Source organism: Apus apus, chromosome 19 (assembly GCF_020740795.1).
Source record: "Apus apus isolate bApuApu2 chromosome 19, bApuApu2.pri.cur, whole genome shotgun sequence".
Taxonomy (NCBI): Eukaryota; Metazoa; Chordata; class Aves; order Apodiformes; family Apodidae; genus Apus; species Apus apus.
In genome coordinates this window covers 2257665-2277038 of record NC_067300.1, presented here as the reverse complement: position 1 = coordinate 2277038, position 19374 = coordinate 2257665, and the positions used below count along the sequence as shown (strand labels likewise).

Below are 19374 nucleotides of genomic sequence, written 5' to 3'. Positions count from 1 at the left end.
CCCACACTCTTGGTTAGTGGTTCAGCAAGAAAAAACATAGAAGATCAGTTTTTTACATTCCACTGAATTTCCCTCATGTTTTCAGAAAGCCCTGAGGAAGACAATGGTCCCAAAGCACCCAAAACCTTTGGGTTGAGCTGCAGGTCCAAGGAGGAGTGTACAAACCTGACACTGTTGCTCCTGGCACTCAGGATTAGTAGTAGTAATGATAGGATGAGGGGTAATGGTTTAAAACTGGAAGAGAGGAGATGTAGGTGAGACATGAGGAGGAAATTCTTGGCTGTGAGGGTGGTGAGACCCTGGCCCAGGTTGCCCAGGGAAGCTGTGGCTGCCCCATCCCTGGCAGTGTTGAAGGGCAGGTTGGATGGGGCTTGGAGCAGCCTGGAATGGTGGGAGGTGTCCCTGCCCATGCAGGGGGTTGGATCTAGGTGATCTTGAAAGTCCCTTCCAACCCAAACCAGCCTGGGATTCTATTATTAGGTTACAGTTGAAACCAGAGTAGTTTTCTAGATCCTCATTCTTTTCAACAATCATCATCTCCAGTGAGCAGGCACTTTGCCATCAAAAGGTGGGACACAGCAGAAGCCACATTTGAGAAATCCTTCACACTCCTCCTCATCTCATCATGAGACAGCACTCATCACCACACAGAGGACTTGGGTGTTTGGGGGGAGGGGTTATTAGTTTTTAAACTGTGAAGCATTAAAAAAAAAAGTGAACCACTTTGTAGCTGCAACTTAATGTGGTGGTTTGGGTTTGATTTCTTAGTGTTCATACCCAGCTGCAACAGCAGCTAGGCATGCAGTGCTTTCCACCTCCAGAGAAGAGCAAGCAGTGAAGCAGATGTCCCCACTCCACAATTGCTAGGGCAGGATAAAACAGGTCCAGAGTCCTCTTGCCACCTGCAGGCTCCATGATGGCCTTGGCACGGTGCAGCTGGTCTCCTCCCAAGAGCCACGAGTTCCCTGCAACCAGCCTCCCTCCAAGAGCCATAAAAAGCTCAAAGTGCTGCCTGGACTCTGGACTAAGTGATGCTGCCTGGCTTTGGTAAAGCCCTGGCTGGAAGGAGGGGCCCAGCTTTGCCTTGGAATGGCCACTTTCACTTTCCAGCTGCCCAACTTCAGCTTCTGCAGGCCAGGGAGACGAAAGCACCCTCAGGGTGCCCAACGTTCTCCTCCTGGTGAACAAAAAGCTTCAAAGGGGCATCGACAGGCACAGAACATGGAAAGCAGCACGAGATGGAGACCTGAAGAACTGCTTTTGTTTCTTCCCTCTTTGGGAGAAAAGCTACTTGTCTGTGCCTCAAGTTTCTGCCTTCTTGTTGTGCAGCACCATCACTCCTCAGTGCACTTCCCAGGTGTTCAATGCCTCACAGTCACTTCTAGCAAAGTAAGAGAGGAGCATGTCAATCTCATTATCTGTTTGCCCTTCAGAAGGACACTGACCTGAAACACTCAGTTTGCTGCAAGCAGAGCAGAGCCATGATTCAAGGATGGCTTCTGTCAGGGAAGGGCTGTCCCCACCTGCAGGTCTTCTGAAGATTGGTGACCATCTGCAGCCTTCCTCCAAGCACAGCCCCAAGTCCTCCTCTGCTCAGGAAAGTCTCCTTTCAGTTTAGCAGCCAGCCACACAATTACACCCCCACCTGCTTAACTCAACCTGCCTCTGCCCACCCCCACCAGGAATCAATGCACAAAAGCCACCCTAAGCAACAAGCTCTAATTAACACTTGAACGGGCTCAGCGTGGCCTGGGACCCCCCTTGGTAGGTGGAACAAGCCCAGAGGGAAAGCAAGCTCCAGTCTCAAGGAACCTGCTGGGATCCCACTGGGCAAAGCTGGCTGTAGTGGTGCATAAAAGGAAGCAGGGACATTCTCCAAGATAGGTTCAGAGCCCACAAATCCTTCCTCCCTGACCAGCATCTTCTCCCTTGAATCAAACTGCATTTGAGCTCTCCAAGAGCCCAGACACCCAAGGCACAGGAATTAGAAGGACTTCAAACTATTTTTGACTGTTCAAACTGAGACCTCACACACCCTCTTCCCTTACATTTGCTAATCACTCCTTTTCTCTGCCTCCAAAAAGAACAGTACGTGGTTCCTTGTCTCCCTAAATTCCTGCCCCCACTAGGTCACCAGTTGGCTCCTTGCATTCAGGAAAGCAGGTTAATTCTCATCACCTTCTCCAATTTGTTTTTCATCTGATTCAATTTCCAAAGGTCCCCTCAGCTTTTCTGAGCCAGCAAACACCCATCCATCATTGGAGCATAAAAGAAATGGAAAACAAGGATTAGCTCCATTAAAATCTAGAGAGGCTTTGCTCTTTGCATGACTCATGCCCAGTGCTAAGAGCAATCAGCCTTTGTCCATCACCACCCAGACTTCACAGCCACCCAAAGAACCTTCCTCCTGTGCCTCGTGGCAGCTAACTCAAGATCAAGCTGGTCCCTCTTCAAGGATCTATTTTCCCCAACTCCTGTTGCTGCTCAGCTTCACTTCCTAGCACAGAACTGCCAAAAGTCACATGGCAGAAAAGCAGAGAGAAATCTTCATTTCCCTGCTCTGATTCCTGCACTGTCTAGATTTAAAACTTGCTTTTTTTAAAGCACTGAACACACTGTCTGAGGTGATGCTGGCAGGGCATCCAAGGGGGTTTACTTCGTTTTAATTTTGCTTCTCAAATTATGATGTTCTCTGGGTGTTGGTGTGTGGCAAGCTGGAGGTGTTTTGGAGAGGACACAAGAGCCAGTCACACAGGCCCCTGTAATCTGAACATCCCTGTGTAAGGGCCATTGAATTCACAGGAACATACATGTGGAAATAAATGCTGGAGACTTTCAGCACCTATGTATACACGTCAGTCTGGAGAAGAGAAGGCTCCAGGGAGACCTTAGAGCAGCTTCCAGTGCCTGAAGGGGCCCCAGGAAAGCTGGGGAGGGGCTTGGGACAAGGGCAGGGAGGGAGAGGACAAGGGGGGATGGATTAAAACTGGAAAAGGGGAGATTGAGGTTGGACATGAGAAGAAAATTCTTTGCTGTGAAGGTGCTGAGACCCTGGCCCAGGTTGCCCAGGGAAGCTGTGGCTGCCCCATCCCTGGCAGTGTTGAAGGGCAGGTTGGATGGGGCTTGGAGCAGCCTGGGCTGGTGGGAGGTGTCCCTGCCCATGCAGTCCCTTCCAACCCAAATAATTCCCTGATTCTATGGTATTTGATGGCTTTAAGAACCCCAGCCCTCATCCAGGCATCCACTTCTCAAGCACTTCTAAGGTCACATCTCACCCCAACCCCTTTCCAGGAGTTAAGTCCGCCTGGAATTGAAAGCTTTGAGGCCCCCAGGCTGGGGCACAGCCCAGGTTGGGTGGTTCCTGTGCCTCCCCCTCCAACAGCCATCCCTGCATCCAAGGCTGCTGCTTCTCCTCACACACTGCACCAGGAATAGCAGCTCAGGCTGCCCACGCACCGAGATGATCCTGGTAACCAGCAAAGCTACCGGCGAGATGAACAGGTCTTTATTACCCTGCTAACTGAGTTACCTTCCAGATTATTAGCATCACCAGGAGCTAGGAGCACATTTCTCAGTGGTCCAGACAATCAAGATAATTTGAGCTTTTGCAATTTGTTCCCGACAGCCTGAGGCATCAGTAACAGCACAGAGACCTTGTGCACATCATTTGGCAGCTCCAGGCCTGGCACACGCTGTCTCTGCCAGTCCCACCCAGAGATCCAGGCAGCTGATCCAACTGGCTCAAGAAGCTACCAGGACTCATCTGAGAGTCTTTAATCCAGGCTGACCAAAAGCCAAAAAAATTTACTCTGCTCATAAAGGACAGATCCATCTATTTATATCAGTCTTTAGCAACTCTTGGTGTTGGATAAACAGTTGTGGTCAGTGCCTCCAAGAGGACGTGACAGACCTAGGGAAGGACCAAAGCAACAGGGGAGGTGAGCAGTGCACAGCAAAGCTCTCAGGTCAAGGGAAGTTGGGCAGCATAAATCCCTGCTGGAGGTTCATAAAATCAGAAGCGTGCAGGAAAAGGAACAAGTGTTCTCCAGATCTTACTGTCCCAGATCTAGGAGGCACCAATAGAGATCTCAGGTAGCTCATGGTAAGAAGAGGGATAAGCAGCACCTTTTCTTGTCGTATCCAGTCAAACCATGAGACCAGTTACCCAGGATATGATGAAGCCAAAAGTATCATCAGGCTCCAAAACACAACCAACCAAGGAGATTGATCCCCTGGGACCACAGTTGAAAGGCCATCAGACCCATTTTTTTCCCCCCCCCTCAAAACAACCTTAAACACGTGAATTTTAGGACTCAGGAAAGCAAGCACCACTTCATTCATGCCTTGTTCTCCATTCTTCCCCTTCAGCACCACCCCATGACACCAGCTCCAGAAAATGTTTGTAGTTTAACCCAGCACAACAACTTTTTGGAATATTGCATCCAAAGCCCAGGACATCAGGAGAAACTCTTATTAGCTCCAACAGGAGCAGGTCTGAACCCTCCAGGCCCTACATTCCCAGCTCATCACTCCATCCACTGCCACCTGAGGGCTGGGATGTAGGGAGGACTTTGTTCCCAAGACAACTGTGGACACCTGAGCTTTCCACCCCTCAACAAACTGCAGCAACAGAGTGAAAAAAAAAGTATCTCTGCTCCTCCCTGGGGAATAGTCCATTAATATCATACAGTTAATGTCCAGTTGAGAAATGTCAGTTTGGGGTGATGTAGAGCTGCTAATGGGTGATGTCACCACCAGGGTGAATGCAATCCCATAAAAAACATGAAAATAAAGTGAACAGGAGCTGTGAAATACACACAGCTCTCCACAACAGCCACAGGGACAGGGCAGCAGGGCAGCTTTCCTCTAGTCTCTGCTACAGCTGGAGGAGTTTCTAAGAAATGACTAAACCAAAAATAATTACAGAGGAAGCAAAATCTCTTAAGGAGCACAAATCTATTGTTTTCCCAGGCCTTTCTCAAGAGCAAATCAACACGCTGACTCGGGAGTGAATGAAAACAAGACACCAGAGCCTGGCTGGAGAGAGACACTGAGGGAGTGTTTTCTGGAACAACAAACCAAGCCATCTTGGGCCACTATCTGTGAGGCTCCAGTTTAGCTCAATAGGATATTGATCCTGGCTGCATCTAACACAGCCCTGACTTCTTTTCTAATTAAGAAGTTCTGCTGTCTGCTTTTGACCCAAAAAAAATGTCCATCATGGCAGGGAAAGGAAAAAAATATACGTATTTATCCATCATCTCAGCCTGCAGGCATTGAGCAGGAGAAAAAATGGCTGGAAAAAACCAGGTGGAAAGGGTTACTGTGGGATCCCTGTCCTATTTACAGGAGGGTAAGTCCAATAAATGCAGAACCTTCCCCCACAGCCTCCTCCCAAACACACCCAGACACTGGCTGCCCTTCTTACTATGGAAACAGCTCACAAGAGCAGAGCTGCTCTTTGCTTTTATGGGCTTTAGCTAAAAGCTGCAAATGAGATCAGACTTTCTGACATTCACCATTTACCTTCATAAAAAATGTGCACTCAGCAGGATTAGCAGGTACACGACTCTGCAGGGGGCATCATGAGATGCAGTTTCCTGATCCTTCATGCTTACAGGGAAAAAAATAAAGGAAAATTAAACCCCTTTATAATATTGAAGATCAATGTGAAACTGAGCTCAGGAACTGAGCACTGAGCACTGCCTGGGAAGCATGAACAAACATCTTCAAGTAGAAATCTTGCACATATGGAAAGGAAAGCTTTTGATAGAGCAGCAAAATCATATATTGAAAACTGATGTCCTACCTATCTCTGTGTGTAAGGACACATTCAGTACAAGTTCAGCACTGCCCTTCTTTATTATTCTCCAACAAATCACAGAACCTGCTTGATCATCATCTGAAACACACAGATCTCAGACCACCTTCCATGGAAACAAAAATTAAGGTCCCCCTTGTGTCACCATCTCACAGCCCCTCCCTGGGGAAACAACCACATTTGTCAGCAGTAGATGTTCCTCCTCAGCAACCTGCCCTTCAGGTCTGGGTGCAGAGGTGCCAGGAGGATGCCTGGCTCCAGCAAAAGCCTTTGCTCAGTCCCCCCTGCCTTGTTAGCAGAGCTAGGGCAGGCAACAGGCAGAGGGAAAAGATTCCTGGGCAAAGGAGGAAGCCCAAGGAAGAGGAGCTCCTGCTTTCTAGCACAGCCCCATGGCAACACAGGAGTGAGCTCAGAACATCATGAGGATCTAGGAAAATCAGAGCAAACCACAACAGGCTGCAGAGAAAAAAACTAATTCAGCCCCCTATGTGAAGCTGCAGATCTTTGGGTGTTATTTCTCCACCTGATCATTGGGTTTGGAAATGCAGCCCCAGGTTCAGGAACATGTTTCTCTATCCAGACACATCAGCAACCCGGTTGTTTTCAGCAGGGCCCCCCAGACACCAAAAATTGGGCACGAGCTCAAGCTCCTCGCTAAATCCAGCCCCGGAATGACAGGATTAGAGGTCTGTGGATTTTCTCAGTGGAGAAGACTCCTGCACTTGGTGCTGATCAGTTGACACGTTCCCCCCTGCACACCCTGCCTGGTGGGAAGTCCCGGACAAGGCGATTTCAGCCCAGCAAGTGTCACTGTTGGAAACCAGCAGCTTTGACCTTAACAGGGTTGTACTTCAAAAGGAAACACGTGTTTGCAGATGGCAACAGGGTTCCTCATTACAGCTGCCTAATCAAGCTGCTATTCCAGAACGGTGGGGGGAGATCAAACAGGGCTGCAAGCAGCAGGGACAAGGACCCAGGCACCGGAGGGATTCCACAGCCACAATTCCCAGCACACAATTCCCAGCCACTGCCACAGGGCTCTGCACATCTCAGCCACAGCCAGGCAGTTCCAAAAAAAATTAAATCAAATCAAAAGAATTACCTATTTGGATCCTTGGCCAGCGTTTATGAAAAAAGGCCAACACAAACAGCAATGTGGCTGTAATTCAGGGAAGCTTTTATGTCTAACCTTAACTTTGAGGACTGAACCACTGGAGTCAGCTGAATTCCAACATGCACTTGATTTCTTTGCTGAACAATAAATTGAAGCACATGCCAAAGCCCCTTCCAGAATCAGGGCCTTCAATTTCTATGTATGTTTCTTTTTAACACACAGAAGGGCATAACACTAACTAGGAATCACAACATACCACCAGTTGGAATAATTGTAGCATCTGTGTTAATTCCCTTTTCATCCCAGTTCCCCCTTATACTTCCAAGTATGTAAATCCAATTCTCCTTGTGGCACCAGTGAAATTTCTATTGATTTAATCCCCAGCAGCAGGAGAACCAAGCCCTGCATATTTATTCCCTGCCTCTCAATACATACAGAATTCCCTTCGGCCTCAATTGCTGGATCACATGGTGCACTGAATGCAAATGGAATTACAGTGATAATGTAGCTAATGAATACATTTGTAAATGTATGGGAGCATTTTCCTACCAGCAACCACTACAAACCAGAGCAAAGAATATACACATTGGCCACAGAGTAGCAGGGAAGGTGTGTGAAATGAGTGTGTGCTGATCATGAGAGCCAGGCTGCAGTTTTCTGGGAGAGAAAGAAACTGCCTGAAATCCTTCCAAAATGAAGGCTGCAGGATCAGGACCTCATGCAGACCTTTGGAACGTCTGCTTTGGAGCTTTTAAAGCACAGTTTGTAGACCTGAAGTGTTACTTAAAGGTTTGTGTTTTCATTACCCAACTAGCATTACTCTGCATTTATATAAATAGCTGTAGAAACTGTTGCAGTGGATAAGAACAAATATTGAAAGCATTTCCAAGAAAGAAGTTAGTGCCTTCGTTTCAAATCTGGGCACCAAAGGCACAAGTAGCATTTTCAGCTCCATCTTTCACAAGGCAAGCACTCTCTTTGAATTATTTTTGGAAGAGTGATTTTTCTAGCAGGCCAAATTCATTCCTGCAGAAACTTCACCCGTTTCAGAGCTGCAAAAAATGGGCTGCATTTAATGTGTTCAGCTCATTCCAGGTTGACTTTTAAAGTCATCCTGTGATGTCTGAAGAGGAGTTGATTTAAATCAGGTTCAAATTAGAGCCGGCGCAGTCCAAGAAACCTCAGTAAGCACCTGGATAAGGTACTTGTCAACACATGCACAAATAAATATCCTCAAAAACTCTTTCTAGCTGGTTTAAACAACACTTTGAAAGCTCCTCATTCAGCACAATAACCATTCTTTCTTGACAGGAAGGTCAGAAATGCAGGGTTTTCGCACCGTTTCACTATGATCACCCCCAGCCCAGCCCAGTGTTCAACACAAATCAAAGCAAGACTCACCCTGAAACCTCAGCTGAGAGGGAATCACTTACCCTGTGAGGACCACGACAAAATCCATCACGTTCCAGCCATTCCGGAGGTAAGAGCCTTTGTGGAAAACAAAGCCCAGAGCGATGATTTTTATGCCAGCTTCAAAGCAAAATATTCCAATAAAGTAGGGCTCAGTGTCATCCTGAAAAAGAATCAAAACCAAAAGGTGTGAAGGCAATACTTGTGGCTGCTGCAACAGTCATATCACCAGCTACGTGCACCAGCTTCACACCCTGTTCAGCTCTCTGAGCAGAGCTGAAACTAATAGGTTGAAATCTCCTGGCAATACAAAGAAAATAAGAATTTAAATTTAAATCATTTAACTGGAAAGAAAATAAGAATTTCTTTAGTATTTCTCTGCAGGTAAGCTTCTAGTTTTTCACCTGGAAACTCTACTTGCCTTTATTCTGGTAGTTTCACCCCACATGTTCCACCATGACTCAATACTCTAGAGGGAATTTTAACACTAAAATCTTGCTCCAAGGGTTTATTTCATCCTGAGATCTCATATTTCTGTGTTATGGACGTGGAACAAAACAGGTGCTTTACAATTCGTCCAGGAAACAGAAACAAGAGGATTTCTTGAGGAGGAACAGTCAGCACAGCAAGCTTGCAAACCCTGGCAGGAAATGAGTTATCACTTAATCCATCAGCTCTGCCTTGACTCCTTCCCCTCCATTTTCTCCCTTCCCTCAGCTGCAGCCAGGCCTGTTTTCCTTCCACTGAGCATCTGATCCAGGGAGAAACCCCCACTCCCCTGAGCAGCAGCAGGGTTTGGGTCTCAGGCCCACAGTGCAGACTGCATCACTCCAAGGGATCACAGCTGCTAGAGAGAAAAACCAAGCTCAGTCCCCACAGTTTTACTGAACCATTTTTTTCATCTGTGGGCCCAGATCCCTCAGTGTTCCCCTCTCTTGACAGGAGCTGCAACACAAGCTCCATGCCAGACAGAAATACTCACATTCTGAACCAAGATGTGGGCAAGAAGTGGGAACCAAGCAAGAGGTGCAAGCAACCAGCACCAACCTCAAGCACATGTTAACGAGCTTGGGCACCTGTAACCAATTTCCAAATGTGCCTCAGACCCTTAGTTCCAGCTGAAGCAAATGGAAGTAAAGCAGCCCTACCCAGAAGGATGTAAACTCCCAAATTAAGAGATTAGAAACCTTTGTTCCAGTGGCTTCAGCATTTCTGCTCATCAGAGCCAGAGCCCTGAGCTGCTCCTTGATGCACAGTTGTTTACATTCTGCAGTTCTACTAATGACAAAGGGGGGTTTTAGTTCCCTCATGCAGAAAGAGCAAGAATGTGGCCACAAAACAACTTGAATAAAATGATTTCTTTTACTAGCACAGCAGCTCCTGCTCAGCCCTGGCACACAGACCCAGCCTTTGGTCACAGGAAGCCAGGCTTGTCACGCTGAGAAGCCCAATATCACCACAGCCCCCTCCCAAAGGGGTTCATACTCAGCACATCAATGCAGACCCAACTCAGCAAGTCAGCCACAAAGTGCTGATGGCTGAAGGTGCCTCCAAGCTGTTGCAGAATGATTCTGGTTGGAAAAGACCTTTAAAATCATCAAGTCCAGCCATAACCTAATTCTATCAACCATTAACTGAACTCTACCCAAGCCAGTGCTTACACAGTGTCCCTCAGCACCACATCTACACAGCTTTGAAATCCTTCCAGGGTTGGGGACTCCACCCCTGCCCTGGGCAGCCTGGGCCAGGGCCTGACAACCCTTTCAGAGAAGAAGTTTCTTCTAATATCTAATCTAAACCTCTCCTGGCACAACTTGAGGCCATTTCCTCTTGTCCTATCACTTGTTCCTTGGGAGAAGAGGCTGACATCTCCCCCCACCCCCCTGGCTCCAACCTCCTCTCAGGCAGCTGCAGAGCCAGCAGGTCTCCCCTCAGCCTCCTTTGCTCCAGGCTGGACACCCCCAGCTCCCTCAGCTGCTCTTCTTAATGCTTGTTCCCCACTGTTGGAAATTACTGCTTCTGGACAGGTTTCTCCATAGTGGCTCCATTCAAGTTTTGTTTCCTACAAAGCAGCAACCCACTCCCTGCACACCTCAGTGACCCCAGCTCCTCCATGGACTTCATCTTTCACCCCATGTCACCCCCACTCCCCTCCACCTTTCCTGACCTCACAGCCCCAGCAGATCCACTTCCCATTCCCCTGCAGCCAGGCCAGATGACCAGGTTACACCCCCACTGACTGGGCAGACAGCAAACCAGAGCAGGGGACTGAGCTCCTACTGTAGGACATGAGCTGAAACAGAGGGGAACAAACTCAGATCTTCTCTTCCTCCAGCTGAGGAGCTGCTTCCACCACCAGCAGCACCTCCAAGCTCTCTGTCTCCCCACAGAGCTCCACTGACACTGCTCACAGGACACAGGAGCTACCACTGACAGATTGAGAAGCTCCAACTACCCAGCTCAGAGCCAGTTCCACACCAAGAAACAGCAACAACACGAGGCCATCAGGCCTTTCATGACCTTCAACTGAAATCCTACAATAAGAGTCTTCATCCCACACCTTCTCCACAGCAAGAGCTGGGGAGTCCCACAGGACTCCAAAACAGAACAGAAAACAGGGAAGAAGGGTCAGAAATCACCAGATATGATGTTTCAGGAGAACTTACCTCACTGCTCCTCTGCTCTCCCTTGTGCACAGGAGCACTCAGCCTGCTCCTCTTCAGCCCCACATCAAATTCTACTTCAATAAGCTTACAAAACCTTTGAAAACAAAGGCCTCCTGAATTTCTATCCCACCACTACCAGCACACACTCCAAAAAAAACCCATCCCCTTCCCCCCATACACTCCTTCTTATTACTCCCTCACTTCTTGGGACCCTTATGTCTACTCCACTCCAGGTCATTTGCTTAATCTGGGTTAGGTGCTTTGCAATTGCAGCTCCCAGCTTTAAAGAGCCAGGCTTAAGTAATCAAGGGTTGGCCAGAACATGCTCTTCCCAAAGCTAGGACTACTCAGAGCTCTTGGGAAGTGGGTCAAAGAAGTTCTTGGCAGCTTCTAGGGAAGCAGGAAGGCTCACAGATGGACTTGGGTATCTATTACAAAGAAAAATTGTCATCAGTAGGGTTGGCAGTGAGTAGCTGGGAAAATAAGAGGGGATAGAATCTTTTCTGTAGCCTAAATATCCACTATTTTAGCCTAAGAATCAGGCAGTAACAATGGGATGAAAAGTCAATTTTATGCCCTATTAGGCAGTGGGGACCTGCTGCTGGAGAAAGGGATTCACGTGTCTGGGTGGGCTGGAAGGTGCTGGAGGGCAAGGCCAGGGGTGACACGGCCTGTGCAGCACTGACCTGGCCCTGCTGTGGGCTCAGGAACCCTGCTTCAGCCCCCTGGGACAGGAGCTGCTGCTCAGGTTCAGGAGTGGGCAAGTGGATGATAACAGGCATCAGTTGGTGTGCTTGGAAAGAGGGTGGAGAATCTGGGCAGCAGCCAGAGCTGTGCCAGCAGGTTGTTTGCTGTGGACACAGCAACGTTTGAGGCTGGGCCAAACACACATTTAATCAATATGTTTCAGATCAGAAACAACTTCTGAGTCTGGGAAGTCATTACTATTCCTAGTCCACGTCCTAGTGTCCTTCCTTGGCCTTTGGGTGGGACAGCCTGGATAGGTTTGGGTGTTTAAGGGCTTTGCTCATGCCAAGGGTGATATGAACAGCTCACATACAACTGCCCAAAGCTTCAATGGGTAAAGAATTAAAGCCATTAGTGAAGTGCCAGAGCTGTTGTGCTGAATATCTGAGAACAGTTATGTTCTGCCCTCACATCAAAACCACCCAGGGGAGCCAAACATGCTGAGCTCCACGGTGGAATGCCAAGGAACCTCCTCCAGATCCACCAGGGTCTTCACACAGGGTGTGCCCCAGAGTGGGGTAGAAAATAGATTTCCTGTCCTGAAAGTCATGACACTGTCTCTGTCAGGCTGGGACAACTCCAGGGGCACAAGTGTGCCAAGGAGCAGCTGAGGCAGCTGGGGGTGTCCAGCCTGGAGACAAGGAGATGAGGGGAGACCTGCTGGCTCTGCAGCTGCCTGAGAGGAGGTTGGAGCCAGGGGGGGTGGGGGGAGATGTCAGCCTCTTCTCCCAAGGAACAAGTGATAGGACAAGAGGAAATGGCCTCAAGTTGTGCCAGGGGAGGTTGAGATTGGATATTGGGAAAAATTCCTTCCCCCAAAGGGCTGTCAGGCCCCACCCAGGCTGCCCAGGGCAGGAGTGGAGTCCCCATCCCTGGAGGGGTTTCAAAGCCGTGTAGATGTGGTGCTGAGGGACATAGGGCAGTGGTGGCCTTGGCAGGGCTGGGGGAACAGTTGGACTGGGTGACCTTGAAGGTCTTTTCCAACCAGAACAATTTTATGACTCTATGAAAAAAAACAAGAAATTAGGAAGGAGCCAGGGAGACAAAGAGCCTCAGCCAAGAGCATCATGAACAAGGCACCCTCCTGCAAGGCCACCCAGGGCTCAGAAGTGAGGCTCACATTCCCACATTTGGAGCTCTCACCACCAGGCTTTGGGCCACTCAGGACAAGTCCCTCAGCATCTTTTCAGTTGGCTTCAGTCCAGCGTGTAAAAAGGATGCAATATTTATTGGAACAGAGAGAGACTGACTCTACAGCCTGCTGGCTCAGGCACTCAGCTGAGAGGGACAGAAGCAAGTTGGTAGCATCTCTGTTCCAGTGGGTAATTACTGGTGTGATAGTAAACACTTCCAGCAGCCAAAGGATGCAAGACCCCCAGCTCAGAAAGCAGGGGTGGGTCATTCTCCTCCTGGTGGGAGAATAAGCTTATTTGTCTTGTCTGAAGAGCAAGGACACGAAGCAAATGCTCCAGTTCACCACTCAATGCTTTGTCCACCAGACTGGTTGTTTTTCAGGGCCCTGGTTTTGACTAGAATGTCCACCCTAGAGCCAAGTAATGCTTTTCTGTGCTACAAACCACATACAGAGCACAGACAGAGAAAGATTACTTATAACTCAGCCATTCCAGCTCTTGAAATATTGCAGATACTGAGAATTCACTTGCTCCTCCCATGTGCTTAATTAACCCTGCTTGATATGCAAGATGAGACCAGAAAACAGCCCAGTGAGACTGCACTTCAGGTTCCTACCTTGGGTCTCTGGGGAGAGACACAGAGGAAAATTTTGTTCAGAAGAGAAAAAATTGTGAGAATGTTTGTAGAGACTCCTCCCTCTCCTTCTTAGCTTCAAGGAACAGACAATCTTAAGCTTTTTGCCACTCTATCTGTGGCACAAAGTATCTGGGCAGCTTTGGTTTTCCTTCAACAACTCTGCTTACACCTTCCAGTCATAAAAGGCTTGTGATGTGTCGCTCGTATCCTTAAGAGCTGATTAACTCTTCCATGATGAGCCCTCCCTTCAATCTGGAGCTTTAACAAACCCAGGAGAAGGCACATCCAGAAATCAATAACCAACAAAGAGGCCACTTCCATTCGTGCCAGAGACAGCAATAAAACACCTGCTCTTCTGCATGGGCTTAGAATTTGGCTGAACAAACCTGTAAAAGTGTGGGAATCTTCACCCACTCTGGCTGAGCACGGATTTGTAACATTTTCAGTGGAACAACCTACAGCCTGTGGAAAAGGCAGGAGCCTTCTAAGGAGGTTTCACTTTGAAAACCAGAGGACAGCTTTCTTATTCACCAGGCTTCATCTTTCCAGCATATGTTGGAAAAAAAAAAAAAAAAAAAAAAAAGAAAAGAAATCAGGATTGGCAAAGATGCTCAGTGTTATTCTATGAGAAATCCCTCTGTGCCTCAGGGTTACCAAGGTGCTGTAGTTAAAATGGCTTCAGAACACCTGGGTCACAGACAAGGCTGCACCGTGTTGGGGACAAAAAATCAGGGGTTAATCTTCCTTCATCACCAAAGCAGAGACATAGAGGAGAAGATCATGCATTTAACTCCTTCAGTTATCTCCCACGGTTTGAGGATAATGCCAGCTCCCCCCTTTGGAATATCTGGGCAGGAACTGCAGGTGTGTGTGGTACTGGGGGCTGTAAAACTGGGTTAGGAAAAGGACTAATAAGGAGCCTCTTGGATCCTCTTAAAAACCTTGGGATAGAGAGGAACACAGAAACAACGTGCTAAGCATCCTTACTGCTGCTCAGAATAACACATCACCAAAAGGTTACCAAGCCAGGACATCCACAAAACTACTTTCCCCTTCCCTAGTCCCTATATCCATAATTTTGGAAGGCCTTTCCCCAGCTGCACTGTTATCCTGGCTCTAAACCCGGGCTTTGCTCACAACCCCAGCCTTGCTGGCTGATCCCAAAGCATACAAAGACACATTAAATGGCAGAAAGGTCAACACAGATGCATGGTCTTGATTTTTGCCTCATCTCTTCTCGAGCAGCAATAATTCCAAGAGACAGAGACCAAGCAAACACAACAGAGGTGGGCAGCCAGGGTCAGCAGCTCCACTTCCAACCAGTATTGACCACCCGAGACCCTGAAGCTCTTTCTAGATCTGTCACTTACACACTTTGACCTGTTTCTGAAGAATGAGACTGTGAGAGTTGCCCACGAGCAGGGACCAGCCTTGAGAACTGTAGCAACCAGCATTCAGAGGCTTGAGCTTTTGGCAGCAAGCCTAATATTACTTCTGTTTGCATAATTTAATCTCAACATGTAAAACACATAAGGATCCATATTTATTCATCCTTCAAAGGTACACCAGGTCTAATGCATTTAGGCCTGAAAGATGTTCCAGACCATTAACAGCAGGAGAAAAAACCAAACCAAAAACGACCCGTTCTTCCTACAGCGATGCTAAATGGCAGGATGATTTTGAAGCTATTCTTATATTTTCTTTTGAAATAAGGTAATTGGCCTCATTACCATAAAGCCTGCGGGTAAATTATTTTCCTCTGTACATTGGTTTCTTTTTTTGGAAGGAAAGTGTAATCATCTAAACCCAAAGTTTGCTTTGTAGGGTCTTTGATAGATGCTGTAGCAGGAAGAGAGTTGAAAGACACATGAACCTAAAAGGTTAGTCTGTTCTACCACTTTGTGGGAAAAAATCACAGAAGTGAATTTGATTCTACAGATAATCCTCATTTGGCTGTCCTCTCCTCTCTTGGCTTATAGACAACCCAAGTTTGCTGTTCTTCTGATGGCACCATAAGGTCCATCTCTTGGGCTGGGCTGGCTAGAGTGATGAAGCATTCTTGTGAAGCTGGGATCAGGAGGTTAGAGCTGTATTTGTTGTCACTTGACTTATATTTTTTCTGATGATCAGGTCAATGCCCCTTTGTTTACACGTGGATCTTCCAAACAGTTACAAGCCCTGGCAACGCGGGGTGGCTGATGGTTGGTTGTGTTAGAGCAGAGACAAAACATGGTAATAAATGAAGATAACTCACCAGTCTCTCTGACATGGGTGTCTTGTCTCCATCAGGCAAATGTTGTTCCAGAGCCAGCACAATGCAATTGGCAATAATTGTAGCTAAAATCATGTATTCAAATGGAGTGGGGACTGGAAGTTAAAGAAGACACCAGACAACACCCAGAGAACCTCTTTCAAATCCCTTTTCTACCAAAACAGCCACATTGGTCAAGCATTCTCATCTTTTTTGAAGACATTGAGATCTCCTTGACTTCCTCAGTTCTTTATGGGGTGTCTTTGGAAGAAAAGGAGGAAATTGGCTCCCTTCTTTGAGGGAATTAGTCACTTAGAACCTGAGCTGCTTAAGCAATCTGGGAGCAAGACAACAGCAACAAAAAAAAAGAGGTTCAAAAGAAACAAAAAGCTATTGATTATTATTTTTGTAAAAGGTTGCTAAGCTAAACTGCTCCCAAATAGTTCATGCAACTGGATGCCATCTGCTGAGTTGTTCTTCAGAAATTTCCTGTCATTTAGCTTGAGCACAGAGTGTAAATGAGCTATGGGTTCGAAAAGTTCCATTTTGGTCCAGAGCATCCATCCCTGCTGGATGGCAATGCCCGCTCCCGGGGAGCAGGAAACCACCAGCGCCCTGGCAGGGATGCGGGAGGGCAGGGAGCCCAGGGGCGGGCAGCCCGGCCCCCGCTGCCCCCCTGCCCTTGCCCAGCCCCGAGCCATCCAGCCCTGCCCTGCCAGGGCGGAGCCGCGCCGGGGCCCCAGAACCGCTCAGCACCGCGGAAAGCTCCGCTCAGCACCGCGGAAAGCTCCGCTCAGCACCGCGGAAAGCTCCGCTCAGCCCAGCTCAGCTCAACCCAGCTCAGCTCAGCCCAGCTCAGCTCAGCCCAGCCCAGCCCACCTCAGCTCAGCTCAGCTCAACCCAGCTCAGCTCAGCCCAGCCCAGCTCAGCTCAGCCCAGCCCAGCTCAGCCCAGCCCAGCTCAACCCAGCTCAGCTCAGCTCAGCCCAGCCCAGCTCAGCTCAGCCCAGCTCAGCTCAGCCCAGCTCAACCCAGCTCAGCTCAGCCCAGCCCAGCCCAGCTCAACCCAGCTCAGCTCAGCTCAGCCCAGCCCAGCTCAGCCCAGCTCAGCCCAGCTCAGCTCAGCTCATCCCAGCTCAGCCCAGCCCAGCCCAGCCCAGCTCAACCCAGCCCAGCTCAGCTCAACCCAGCCCAGCCCAGCCCAGCTCAGCCCAGCTCAGCTCATCCCAGCCCAGCTCAGCCCAGCCCAGCTCAGCCCAGCCCAGCCCAGCCCAGCTCAACCCAGCCCAGCCCAGCTCAGCTCAGCCCAGCTCAGCCCAGCTCAACCCAGCCCAGCCCAGCTCAGCCCAGCCCCGCACCTCTCCCCGCAGCCCCATCCCGCGCTCTCCTCCCTCCAGCTCCCCAGGCAGCCGCAGAGCAGCCCCGGGGCCGGGCCGGACTGCGCCCAGCCCTGCAGGAGAGGCGAGGCTCTGCCTCTGCCTGCCCGCCCAGCCTCGGAGCTTGTTTATTCTAGACTCGAATGCAGGGAAGGAGAAATGGGTGAGAGCAGGTAGAGCAGTCCCTGTCGTGCTCTAATCCGGGCAGGAAGATGGACAGATGTGTGTGCAGGGGAAGGGGAGGGCATTCACTCTGCTGCTGTATTGGGTTTTTTTTCCTGCTAGCCCCTCTGGAAGTGAAAACTGGGGAAGGCTGAAGGGGAGCTGGCCTCTGTGGCGATGGAAAGTGTTGCTAGGAGGCTGGGAGGAGGCCCTGCTGCTGTTCACCGAGGATTAATAGGTGTGTGGTAGCAAAGGAAAAGAAAACAACCAGCTCCCTCGAGACCGCCGGTGTAACGCACTCCTGCTCACACACACACTCTATCTGCTCCCTGGCGACCTCAAATAATCTGCTTCCCTTTTCCCAGGGTTTACAACCCCACTGCGTGCAGCATGACAAGCAAAGCCCCCTTTTGAGGAAAGCTGACTGCAGCTCACTTAGCCTGGGAGCTGGTTCCGAGGCAGAAAGCATCAACCCCTTTCCCAATACAGATGATGCTCCTCCTCCACTCACTTCCTTCCTCTGGCACAAAGCTTGCCTTTTTATATTCTTTTTTATTATTTTTTTTTTTCCAGGACAGCCCGAGCCCCAGCCCTGCACTTAGAGTGACAAGATTCATGTTGGTTCTAATGGAGTCGGGAGGTGATGCACTAAAAAGCCAGCCAAGATGGCATTAACGGGATTCAGGAGGTACCTTGGCTATCAATGGCCCTACTATCACCGCAGCTTTAACACTGAGGTGTCACCATTTTTACCCCACGTTCCTTCTCCTATTCAGAGTGAGGAAGAAGAGTTCAAAGGCTCCGAGCTGAGCACACGGATGGGGGCTCGTTAGCCCGAACCTCACCGAACGCTTCTCATTTGGCTTAAATTGTAGGAAATGGAAATCCATGCAACTGCCTGTCTCCCCCCACCCCCCCCCCCCACCCCCCCCCGGAGCACACCCGGATGTCTCACACACCCCCCAGCACAGCCCAAGCACCCTCTGTGGTTTCCTCTCCTTCCCAGCTCCAGGGCTGTGCGTGATGCCGGCCACACGGCTCCGTGTCACACCCATCGCACCCCCGGGCTGGCACAGGCGTGGCTCCACCAGCACCAGAGGCTCATCCTTGGCTGACTGCAGGGGTCTCTTTCCCCCACCCCACCCCCCCAAGTCTCCCCCTCCCCACCTTCCCCCATCGTGCCCGCACCCCCTCCTGGAAAGGATATGGCCATTCTGTTATTCTCTTGGCGTATTTCCGTATAACGTTATCTTCACTGAAGATGAAGAGGGATCTGTTGACTGTGAAGCAGTTCTGTTTGACAGGGATGGGGTTGTAGAGAGCCATAGTCCTGGCTCTCTGAGCCATCGACTGCTTATACATCCTCTGGCCGGCCTGGGGGCCACCTTGCCGGCTGCTCCCTCTTCCAGCCCCGGCCGGTCCTCCACCTCCATAGCGGGTTGGCAGATCATCCCCGAACCGAGCCATCCTCTCAGTGCACGGAGCCGGGCGCTACAATCCAAACTGGCAGCCGAGGCGAGAGGAAGACGCATCACAGCGCGCAGCACCTTCTCCCTCCGGGGGCTTGGCTGGCGGGAGCGGGCGCAGCGACAGGAGAACGGGTGTCTTTTGCAAAGAGCGAGCGAGCGAGCGAGCTTGCCCTTCCCTCCAACCCCCACCTCCTTCCTCCCCGCCGCTGAGGATGCCCGGGGGTGGGAGGAAGGCTCCGGGGCTGCGCTCACCTCCCCGCACAGGTGCGGTCCCTCCGGCCCGACCTCATGGCGGGGGCGGCTGCGGGGGGTGGTCGGCGGGTCCTTCGGGGCTGGCCGGGGGGGGCTCGGGGCTGGGAAGGGGCTGCTCTGCTGCCGTGCCCGCCTCGGGTGGGTTCCGCCGTGCCCAGCCGTGCCCAGCCCAGCCCGGCCCGGCCCCGGCTCCGGCCCCGCCGCATCTGATGCCCGGAGCCAATGGGCCGCCGCGGCTCCGCCCGCCCCAGCCACCGGCACCGGGAGGCGGGCGGGGATGGCAGGAGGGAAGGAAGGAAGGATGGATGGAAGGATGGAAGGATGGATGGATGGAGCC

At 50.1% G+C, this 19374-nt stretch overlaps 1 protein-coding gene across 1 annotated transcript in view; it reads right to left on the bottom strand.

Annotated features, from left to right (window-relative positions):
- CACNA1B (calcium voltage-gated channel subunit alpha1 B) overlaps nt 1-18950 on the bottom strand; it is a 296223-nt gene extending 277273 nt beyond the window's left edge. The window contains exons 1-3 of the mRNA XM_051636571.1: nt 18524-18950; nt 15783-15888; nt 8369-8508 (exon numbers count right to left, since the gene is read on the bottom strand). Coding sequence (XP_051492531.1) covers nt 8369-8508; nt 15783-15888; nt 18524-18783 — 506 coding nt within the window. The 5' untranslated portion in view covers nt 18784-18950. The remainder of the gene's footprint in view (nt 1-8368; nt 8509-15782; nt 15889-18523) is intronic.
- Between the last annotated feature and the right edge of the window lie 424 nt (nt 18951-19374).